The sequence below is a fragment of the Ceratosolen solmsi genome, unplaced genomic scaffold (assembly GCF_000503995.2).
Source record: "Ceratosolen solmsi marchali unplaced genomic scaffold, CerSol_1.0 scaffold7, whole genome shotgun sequence".
Classification (NCBI taxonomy): domain Eukaryota; kingdom Metazoa; phylum Arthropoda; class Insecta; order Hymenoptera; family Agaonidae; genus Ceratosolen; species Ceratosolen solmsi.
Genome location: NW_011948413.1, coordinates 4984700 through 4996675, shown reverse-complemented (window position 1 = coordinate 4996675; position 11976 = coordinate 4984700). Strand labels below are relative to the sequence as shown.

The 11976-nt window shown below is 27.9% G+C and overlaps 2 protein-coding genes across 2 annotated transcripts in view; one reads left to right on the top strand and one right to left on the bottom strand.

Annotated features, from left to right (window-relative positions):
* LOC105367654 (histone deacetylase complex subunit SAP130) overlaps window positions 1-1273 on the top strand; it is an 8962-nt gene extending 7689 nt beyond the window's left edge. Inside the window, exons 7-9 of the mRNA XM_011506421.1 lie at window positions 2-373; window positions 673-866; window positions 944-1273. Coding sequence (XP_011504723.1) covers window positions 2-373; window positions 673-866; window positions 944-1183 — 806 coding nt within the window. The 3' untranslated portion in view covers window positions 1184-1273. The remainder of the gene's footprint in view (window position 1; window positions 374-672; window positions 867-943) is intronic.
* A 4364-nt stretch (window positions 1274-5637) lies between these two features.
* Window positions 5638-7664, bottom strand: Kua (Plasmanylethanolamine desaturase Kua). The gene is made up of 4 exons (XM_011506070.1): window positions 7392-7664; window positions 7104-7315; window positions 6571-6789; window positions 5638-6016 (listed from the first exon to the last, which is right to left on the bottom strand). Exons 1-4 carry the CDS (start codon window positions 7621-7623, stop codon window positions 5756-5758), a joined length of 924 nt encoding a protein of 307 aa, XP_011504372.1. The 5' UTR covers window positions 7624-7664; the 3' UTR covers window positions 5638-5755.
* Between the last annotated feature and the right edge of the window lie 4312 nt (window positions 7665-11976).

Here is an 11976-nt window from a genome sequence, read left to right as displayed (position 1 = left end):
CCACCCGGGTCGCCTAAAGGCGACCGAGATGGCGGTGGTGGAAATCAAAGCTCGGGCTCGACGACAGTATCAGCGACCTCATCGCCGGGTCTTGACGAAGAACCCGAACAATCACGTATCACAATTAATCCGGCAGTCGAAATGTCGCCACGAAAAAAACCGCGTAAACAACAGCTCACAGGAGTCGAACTCACCGAGTCGAGGTGCACCGAAGAGGAAATGCAATTTATTACCGAAGAGAAAATTAAGAAAGACATTAAAGAGGAGTCGAAAGATAAATACAGCGAAAGAAAGCTCAACTCAAATCTTCAGCAAGACTTGAAACCTCCACAAACGACACCCGTTAGATCCAGACCGACGCCGAGTTTATTAGGTAATATAATATGAATTTCAATGTTATTAATAAGAATTACAAATAGGCGCAACGAAAAAGCATATATTTCACAATTTATTCGGCAATATTGAAAAATTAGTTTTGCATAAACATACGATGCAAAACACATCTATAATATAATTTTTTTTTTTTATTTTAAATATTCACATTTACAACTAATTCGGCAATGGTTATATCGTTTGAGAAAACCTAATTTTTATGTTAAAGATCACATTCGTGTAATATTAGAGAGATAATAATTGAACGATCAATTAATATCATTGTTTTTCTGACATTAGGCACTTCTTGGAAGAATCGTTGGGGTGGAAGATTACATCATTACAGACGCCCGAGTGATGTAAAACCCCGAGAAGAAAGAAGACCAACTGTTAATGAAATTGCGCAACAAAAACATGTGCTGCAAAAAGTTAATGGCTGGAAAGTTTATCATCTTACGTCGCAAATGGAAGATCTTGCTGAACTTGAAAAATCTGTATGTATATGTAACTATGATTATAAATAAGTATTTAAAGAACATAAATTTGAAGAAAACATATATTTCATTTAAAGGTTCATGAAAAATTGAAGGCTACTTTGACAATGTTGGAGTCCCAACAAACTAAAGGCAGGCAGGACGACAGCTTAGAGAGAGCAAATGAACTGATAAAGGGAAATATGCAGCGTAGTAGTTTAATAAGTGAAGGCATGAATGAAGCACGTGTACAACTCACTGCAATATTTCAACATAAAAACCACGTTTCAGACTTATTGCAGCGATGTGGTAATAAGCGAGCACAAAAAAAGAGATAAGTGAATTTTCTCAAGTGGAAGATCAAAATATATTTAATGAAAGACTATAAATACACGTGCGAATTTTGAGAATACGTTATTTTTATTAAAAATTATATTATTAAAATAAAGAAAAAAATTTTTTTCAAATTTAAATAATACTAAAAAACATTTGTACATACTTTCTCATCCAATCCCAGTAATGCACAAACGATTGATAATAAATACGCATATTTCGTATAATTATTATATAAAATTATAGAAGTTTAAGAATATTATAAGAACAAAACAGTATATTTGTTTTTAATCAATTTATTTTTACTATTGGCATATAAGAATATTTTTTTAATTTATATTCCATTAAGTAAAGTTAAATAATTTATCAAATCAGACTATTGAGTATGAGGTGGGCTTTCACTAGTCATTTGATCACCTTACGTCGCTAATGACAAATTCAACAAAAATAATTACATGTGTTTCATTGCAAAAAAAACAACATATATATATATATATATATATATATATATATATATAAGTAACCTTCTCGCATAATGTAAAAGATTTATTAGGTATAATTTTTTTTAATTATTAATTAAATTTACAATGTATTCTATAACAACAATTATATATTTGTACAAAGCTAAATTCGTGCTCTATATCATTTAATACATTTTAATTCCATAAATTAAACTAATTTTTTTAAAATCTTAAATGGTACATTAAATGCTTAAAATGTAAAACTATTTACTAATCAATTTATACCAAGCATTTTACATATATATATATATATATATATATAAGTTTTCTTCTGCCCAAAAAATAAGTTTTGTATTTAATGTGCTTAATTAAGGCTTTAGTTTGACATATTCATACACTCGCAAACTTGTAAAATTATGTGTCAGCATATTTTTATAAGCAATATTTATAATAAATCAAATATATATATATATATATATATATATATATATATATATATATTGATATTGCCCTCTGTAATGAGAAGCTGGACGTTTCTTTCTGATTTAAGGCTTTTATTTTGTACGTGCATTAATTTTAAATATGATTATAAGTATTGTTAATATACCTGAAAGCCTTTGCGTACCTTTTTTTTTAACAAAATTGACTTGTTTATAGTAATACATGATGAAAATCTAGTGTAGCATTTATTACTTACATAGCATCGATTAGAATTAACAATTCACATTCTTGCAAAATAATTTTCTTAATATCATACGATTACGTAAAAAGTTATTTTATAATTTGAACATAATAATGTAAATAAATTAAAATATCACAAATATTTTTATTTTTATATTGCTTCAAATAGTGTTACATTTATGTATTTTTCTATAATTTTGTAAATTCAATTTATTAAAATATCTGTTTCAATATATGTATTTGAAAATTGTGCATCTTTATAATGCGCAGAACACAGAGTTACATATTTTATATGAAAATTCATATGTTTTGAGTCATAATTTTAAAAAAGTCACGTAAATTAAGCATCGAAGGAATTTATAATTTATAAACGTGGTCATAAAAATAACTAATAAAAATTTAATAAAAATATAAAAATCAAGAAATTCTTAATAATATGAATATTTTGTTTAAATTTTACTTTTCCAGTAAATTTTAGTAAGTAATGTAAGTAAATTAATAAATACCTATCAATTGACTAATATATATAAACGAAAAAACGCATCGATCTAAGTTAAATATATTTTTACAAATTTATTAATTTAAAATCTTTTATGTAACATTTAATATATCGTTTTTCTAGTATAACAATAACATTAATATTTATAATACTATATATAATATTATAATAATAATATTAATACATGAGATGAAAAGCCGAAGACTTAAAGTTTTATCTTATTCTTTAATACAATTGTTCTTAAAACAGTATTAAAATAAATTTCGGTGATTTGAATATTTAATTATTTAAATTAAATTAATTTTATATAGTAAAATTAATTGAGAATATCGTAATATGTATTTGTTTCAAATTCAATATTATTATTTCACGTAAACTATTTTCCTTGTGATCACATTTTTTCACATCACATTAAATAAATATATACTAGTTTTCAAGAAATCGTATAACAATTTATTTTAAGTTTTCATTTTTTGATTTCGTATGTTAATCAATCAAAGAATGCCATTCAATACTCTTCTATAACTAACTGTTTTTCTTCTCTTAAAGTAGCCAATAAATACTATTTCACTTGAATTATTGAAATAACGGCCAAGATTTGTATATAAATGTTTATGTAAAAATGACTCCTTACGCAGTGTATTAATATCTTTATAATGCCAGTTATATATTTTTTTATTTTACAATTATTTAAAATAATATAATTGAATTTTGCCATGATTTATATCAGACCTACGAATATCTGCATTTTTATCTATTAAATTTGAAATGGTTGTTTTCAATGCCGTTTATATGCTATAGAATATAATAGCAAGTACAATGACTTTTGACCTCATGTAGTACATTCTTTTAAAAGTTTTACAGACAATTTGATTTTTTCGATGAAATAAGGAACTATAGATCGAAGTTAAAAGCATTTTAATATGTATAATGCCATAGGATGCTATTTGCTATAAAAGACTGTTTTAAGTAAACGGATATTGACTTATTTCGAGTATCAACAAAATTAAAGTAAAACTCTCTTTGGTCCCTGAACCCGAAATTTGTACGTATATTTAGCACCCGACATTTGTCTAATGTAAATTTTTACTAGGAGTTTATTATAATGTAGGTGAATATTGCCCAAGAATTTAGTATTTCGTTAATATAATGAAACAAGCGTGTTCTGAATTTTGGATTAAAAACTTTTAAAACGTCGTTAAAAATATTAATATAAAAAGTATGGTCATTTTCCAAATTTATTTTGAAGTAATTCTTATATATATTTTTCGTAATAATAAATAATTTATTTAAAATATTTGATAATTATTTTTCTTATAAAATGTGTAGATTTAATTAAATTTATTTTATATATAATGTAAAATTGAATATAAAATTATACTTTTGACTAATAGATTTAATACGAAGAATTATTTTTTTCTGAATAAAAAATATTAAATATACAATGTAAAATCATTTAGAAAAACTTATAACAAGATCAATTACAATTTATTTCTATCAACTCTTTTGACTGTTTTCATTGTATAAATCTTTTGCAAAATCCTAAGCAGAAACTATAACAATTTTCACCTATGCGTGTAACTCCATTTGTTAGTCCAGATTAAAATTAAACAAATATTTTGGAAAAGGATTAGATCGTTGTCTATATTTATATATTTATTTTTAAAAAATATTATGCACTTCCTATTACTGACAGCTTATAGCATATTTAATTATTCACAGTACTTATATTTATTAAATCTGTCCTTATGCTCTTTTAATGATTTAAAAAATATTTTTTACTTTTTATTTTATATTAATATATTTTATTATTGTTAGTGAATAAAATTTCAACACCCTTTAAAACAAATTAAACAAATTAAAAATTTATTTTATAATGTTATTAAATAGATTTTATTTTCAAATATATTGAGAAGTTTTTTTATAACTAAAATATCTCAATATTATATATATATATATATATTTATAATATATATATAATATATTATATATATATATATATATATATATTATATATATTATAAATATTTAATAAATATAATTATTAAGATTTAAAAATATCTTTGAAGTAAATTAAGTTTTATAAAAAAATATTTTTCATTTCTTATACACATTTTTTATATACATTTGAAACTGTATTATTATTTGTAAAAATTATTACTAAATTAAAATTGAATAAAACAACGCAACTATTCCTAATCCATGTTTTTCAATACTTAAATTAAATTAAGATTTGATACAATTTACAATTGATTTTTAAAAAATTACTATAAATAGAAGGTTCAGGGAAAATTTGTTTCCTGTGTATATATTAAAATAGATTGAATTTCACGTGCAATTAATATTTTAAAAATAGAGGCAAAGTTATTAGATAATAATATGCGTTAATGTAATAATAATTAAAAATTTCATAATTTTTTATATACGTATTGTATAATTACTTATTAACCAGCACTTAATGATTGATTAGAAATATAGTTATAACAATGTATTTTACATAATATAAATTATAATATTTAAAAATCAATTTATAGAGGAACAATAACAATTTTCTGTACTTTTCAAGATTAAGTCTAGCAATTGCTAATATATAATTAGCTTAATATTTGTAAAATTTGTTTCAAAATTTTTTTTTGTGTGATTATGAATAAAAGTAATAATTCACATAGCTAAACTAAGTTTTTTAAAAATTTTTTACACGATATCAGTACGTCTATTTGATTTAATAAAATGTTTAATGTCTACATTCTATAGTCACAGTCTTTATAGGCTTTCAGGATTTATTCAGATAAGTCATAGAATTCTTATATTAGCTTATCGAAAAATATAGTGTTGAAAATTTTAACGATGCTATGATATATCGTCATTAATACTAGAAAATTTGTAAAAACTTGACCGCAAAAGTACCATTGAAAAAAATATTTATTCTCCCATACCTAAGAACGCTTCTGGGCCCATTTCATATCATCATCTCTAGGCTTATAGCCTGTTATTCTCTCAATAATATATTCCAAAATATACCAAAAACGCAGTTTTTCAAGAGGCCAATTCAACCATCCAGTAGTAATGCAAAAATACGTTTCATGAGGGGCAACGTGATGAACTCGATGATGACGTCTAGGTAAAATTATATGATATTCTTGTAACCAGATTACGTATGAAGGTAGTCCAAAGTACGTATGAGACCATTTGTGAATCTATAAAAACAAATTGAAACAAAAAACCATAAATAATGCGATATTTAATAATACTTATTTACATAGTTGTTTATTTTTAAAATAAAATTCGATTTAACACAAGCTCCTATATGAATTGAGAAAATTTTAAGAAATTTTATAATAATTATCTATATAATAAATAATAATTATTAATATCATGATTTCTATTTGTATTTTATACTATAAGATTATACACTATTTTATTATGTAAAATGAAAATAGCTTGAAATAAATGTAATAATTAGCTATTACAAGATGTTACTTTACTCTATAATATTCTATGAAAATAAAAAAATGTATTGATTTTCAAATAATTCAAGTAATTTCTTTGTAACTGAAAACTTACTAATGTATCTATTAATAAATTCAATAAATTAAATATTAAATAAATCTATTAAAAAAATTTTATAAAAAGATTGTTGTAAAAAAGCAATTTTAGTTTTAATAAAAATAAATTAATTGCAAATTACGTTTATTAAATATTTAAATATTCTGATATTTGTAATTTTATTATCTATTGTCTGAATGCTTACTTGATTAGTCAGCGCTACAAAAATTGTAAGTTGATACCAAAAGCAAATCCAAAAAAATTTTTTTTGAATTTCAAATTCTGACAAACAGAAAAAGTCCCATGATAATTTACATAAAACTGGTATGGTTACTGCAAATGTATCACCATTCGTTTCAATAAAATCATGTCGTGTAATACTTGTTGGATCTATATGATGTTCTCGAAATGGTCTAAGAAAATTCTAAAATTAAATACAAAATTAATAATTTTTTCAATAATTTAATTTGTGCAATATAAATAAAAATTTAGATAAATATAAATAAATTTAATCATTTTCTCTCTCAGTTTTTATCATTTTTTTAATTTTAATTAATTCAACGTAAGATAATGTCGTCGAATAAAGCAGTAATGACATTTCATATTTTCATATAAAGCCTTAACTTCATAAAAAATAAATAAAATTAATGAAATTTGAATTTAAAATTAAATATAAGAAGTGATTTCCATATATGTTATTTAAACAGGCTTTTCATTACAATAAATTTGATAAATTACTTTTCCTATAATTGGTATTTCAATAGATCCCCATGTATCTGCTGCCCAATGAGCAAAGCCAGAAATAAAATCAGCTGTAATAATTCCACAAAAAGCTGCAAGCACTATGGAACTCAGATTTTCCAACTTTATTCGGACAAGTATAAATAATATATTAAGAGACATAAGAATGATGCAAACAGAGAAACAAATTACTTCTTGTATTCTTTTTCCTGTTAAAAATATCACGATTATTACAATTTATATAAAATTGAAGTTCACCTCAATAATCAAATTAAAACATTTTACCTCCACTATACAGATTTGCTAATTCTTGAGCACCTTTATGATTAGGACCCCATCTAGGTTTGACTCTGTCCTCCGATGAGTTTGGTACAACTGAATTAGCATTAGGATCATCTTCTAACATAGAATTTTCATAAATTTGACGTTCCGTTTTTACAGGAGCCAAAAAACTTGTAGCCATCGTACAAGCTGCAGACGCAGCTTGACCTAAGTGTGGCATAGCCGATGCTTCCATATTAATAGAAATGTTTATACTTACAGTCTTAAAAATGTTAAAGCAAATTAACAAATTTCAGTTGTATATTTAAATTGATTTATGATTGAAAAAAAAAAATATAATATAATGGTTTCTTAAGGATGCTCTCTTAAATGGTTTTTAAATTGTAAAAATAATCAACCATCCATGTTCCCTACATTTAAACAAAAATGAATGCGCTTCCAGCGCATCTTTATAGATACTAAACTTGAATATTAATTTCAAATATTGCTTTTATCTGACTTGGATCTGTTGCAAGGGTGACAACAGTTGGACTGGATCGTCCAATTGATATTATTAGAAGAGTAGAGCATATTCTGTATATGGAATTTAGAGCCTTCATCCTGTGCTTAATAAGATCAGCCCAAAGAATTTGCTTTTAGCATTTAAATTTTATTTAATGTCCATTAAATGTTGTCCTTTAAATGAACTCAAGTTAATTCTCTGAATGACACTTTCAGTGAAGCATTGACAGTTGTATTATCTATAATTAAAAATTATATTTATTAAAATTTACTTGATTAGCAGTAAGTTCTCGAAAATAAGTTAAATAATAATTAATGAAAAATACATAAATTAGGTTTTATGAAAAACAAATGTATATTATAGAAGATGCAGATTATTTAAATGGATACTAATAATAAATGGATCATAAATAAAATAAAAAATATCAAAAATATATACAGTTAACAAAAAAATAAAAAAAAAAATAATAATAATAATAAAAATTTTATACAGTTTATACAAAAGACTATATTGATATATCTTAAAAATTTATTCAAAACAATGTCTACATTTGATACATTTATATATACGTTTTCCACAAACGTTTGAATATAAAATGTAATGTATAATTTATAATAATTAATCATTTTTTACCTAAACACTGTAGCAGGAATCTATGGGCTAATAAATTAATTCTATCTGAAATCTTAACCACTTAAAATTGTAAGTCACGCCGTTTCTTTCGAGCTTGTGCAATTCCACGTGATAGGCAATTTTTCAAGATTTATGTTATTAAAATTAATTTTATCTCATATCCTGCTTAAATTCCATAAGATACAAGGAGACACGCAATAATACGCATGGACCATAATAAATTTTCCGGTTGACAAGACTAAGGAAAAGCACTTCATCTCTTGTTTTATCTTTTCTTATCTTGTTTTAATCCAATTTATCGGTAGTGATAATGACCGGCTCTCTTCAAACGCACTTGTTTGGAGCTTTCGATTAATAAAATAGCAATTAAACATATGACAGTGACGAGTGATAGAAGGATAGAGAGAGAGAGAGAGAGAGAGAGAGAGAGAGAGAGAGAGAGAGAGAGAGAGAGTGCACGAGAGAAAAAAATAGGGAAAACGAAGACTGAACAATGAGAATGAGATAAGATACCCGCCCACAGCTTTTGTTTAAACTATCGTAGATAAGACATTTTATTAGATAATTTAAAAAAATCAAGATAGACAAAGGGAGGATGAACGGCGAAATATTAATTTCGTGCACGTAGACGAACGATAAACCGTCATTGTTTTGTTGTTTCTTGCCGCTGTATTTAGCATAACAACGCAACGTAAGCATACGCACATGGACGCGCGATTTAATTGTCACGTAATTTACACGAATAGCAGACGATTTAGAGTAACCGTGCGAGAGCGACATAAATAGGGAATTGCAACAGAAAATGTGGCAGCGAGAAAAGAGCGAGAATTTTTATTAAGAATATTACGATACAATTAATGAATGCATAGAGAACTGCAACGGAATTAAAAGGTTTAGAAACATAGGACGAAAGGGTCGCAAAATAAGAAAGCAAAAAAGAGCGAGCGAGAGAGAGAGAGAGAGAGAGAGAGAGAGAGTAAGTGAGGGAGTGAGGGAGAGGGGAGGGTGTGAGGAGCACAGATCGGGAAGCGGAGGCACACAAAAGTGCATGCGAGAGGAATGACGACCAAGAGTTACGGAGTGACAGAATTCGAGATAAAAATAAATATGACAGAGAAAAGAATTGAAAATTACCAGAGACCTTCGTACGGCCGAGAGGCCTCTATTAAGACAGCGTGCAACCGAGGCAAACGGAGCTTTAAGTCAAATCGATGATTTACGTTAAAAATGTATTGTATAGGCTGGTATAGACGCAAAGTTCGTAGTGACAGGGATAATGGGGCACGTAGTCAAGTCGTCGTTGTACATCGCGAAAGGGAAAAAGAGGAGTGCCGGTACAAGAGACGAACTCACGGACGAAGCAAATGCGCTGCAGCAAGCAAGTACGGGCCAAATGGAGGTGTGGCAGAAGCTGCAAGCCGCGTCCGGGATAGTCGACGAGTAGACTCAGTAGTCGTGTTGTCCTGCCTGCGCGTAACAGCCACCCGAGCCCCAGGATATGAACACACAAACACCGAGAGAGATAGAGATAGAGAGAGAGAGAGAGAGAGAGAGAGAGAGAGAGGGATGGGATTGGCGGGGAGGGGGAGGCAGAGGGAGAGGCGCACGCGTACAGCGGGGCCAGCGAGAGAGGCTCTACACCAACGTAACGCACCTTTTACCAAGTCCGAGTTCTAAATTCGACGCGGGACAATATCGTCGCGTTGCGCTGACGGCGCCGAGGTGCGGCGCCTACGCGATGCGCCACCAACTGCCGTTTAAAGCAAAAGGTACGTCGCGCGAAGCCCAGCCAGAGAAACCGAAAAGCCCCGCGCCCTCCCCACACCTGGCCCCCGCCGCGGATCCTCCGAGCGCACGTGCCACCGGCTCGTGGATCGGTAGTCCTCGCGCTCTCCCACCCTACACCTGCACCATAACCCCGCACGCCCCCCTTCCCACCGCCACAACCACCACCACCACTACCACCGTCATTAACCTCCAGTAGCAGCACGTCCGGGCCACCTCCTGGACATGCCTATTTATCTACGCGACAAAATTGTTAAATTCGCACCTGCGTGCGACTCGCGTCGTCAATTTCTCATTCAACGTCGTTCAACAAGTAACGATACGAGGGAGCGTCGTCGTGCGCCGGCAGTGCATGTCTTTCGATGCCCTTTTTGCCTTTCTTGGGGAACGTTGCCATATTTATGTTTGAGAAATCGCTCGACGCAAATTCGCGGAAACCACCTTATGACGAGCACAACACATGCATATTCAATAATATCCGTACACTATGGAATATTTACTATCCAAGACATGCGATGGCCATTACAATTAGAATTTTGTCATTTAAATTCACGTATTTATCTATTGGCCTCGAAATCATCAATTACCAATATTTTATAAAAAAAAAAAAAAAAAAAAAAAAAAACGGGGTCTCACTCGAAAATTTATAGACCACTTAATCTCGATTACTTTATTGTATTTTTCATTATTCAATTCATGTCTCGTATGAAAGCGATGCACTTATGTACGTTATATTCTAGGGCAATAACGGCTTATAATTGTGTGTGCTTCAAATAAAGCATTAGCGCACGTCTTAAAAATATTCAACAAATTCGTACTTCAAAATTAATTTTTTTTCAAAATGCTTAGCAATAAAATGTATGAATGTGATATTGTTTAATGCGTTCTCGCCATACACATATGACGGTTATGGAAAATTATTGACTCAAACAGTTAGGTCACATTACTTATCATGATATCATTAGTCAAACAATTAAATTATTTATTTTTATCCATTATATTGCGCGCGCGTACACACACATATAAAATTTAATTATATGTGTTAATATAAAAATACTTAAGAATTATTACAAAGTATGTATAATTATTATAGTGCAATAATCAATAATATGTAAATTAAAATACACAGACATATATTTGAATTTTTATTTAATAATTATGATTTAAAAATTCTACATGCATACATATATATAACTAATATGTAAACAAATTAGAAGATAATTTGTAATTAACTTATAAATCATAAATATATACACATATATAAAATAATATAAATCTTTTACTCATTAAAAATTTTCCTACACATTCAATTACCTTTCTATAAAGTATCTGTATAATTAATTTCTAAATTTTAAAAATTAACATAAAAAATATTAATTATTAAATAATGCACATGCTGTTTGTGTATATTTAAAATAATGATAAATTCTCATCTTGTCAACAAAATAAAAGGTTTCTAAAGTAAGAATGCAAATGAAATTACAATTATTATAATTAATATGAAAATTTTGATACCGAAAATGACAGTAATTATATTTTTTTATTACTTTTGAAATAAACTTAAACACAAGATAATATATTGAATACTTATATATTTTTTGTTTTCATCGCATACATTTAAGATACTAAAGCTCAATTATGCATATACACGTTCTCTCATCCGTAATT

What these genes read in the sequence shown, in the direction of transcription:
- Kua (XM_011506070.1), bottom strand. Translation starts at nt 7,623, where the DNA reads ATGGAAGCATCGGCTATGCCACACTTAGGTCAAGCTGCGTCTGCAGCT. An exon ending in AGCAAATCTGTATAGTGGAG is followed by an intron (nt 7,316 to 7,391) that starts GTAAAATGTTTT and finishes TATTTTTAACAG; the next exon opens with GAAAAAGAATACAAGAAGTA. An exon ending in AAATACCAATTATAGGAAAA is followed by an intron (nt 6,790 to 7,103) that starts GTAATTTATCAA and finishes ATTTAATTTTAG; the next exon opens with AATTTTCTTAGACCATTTCG.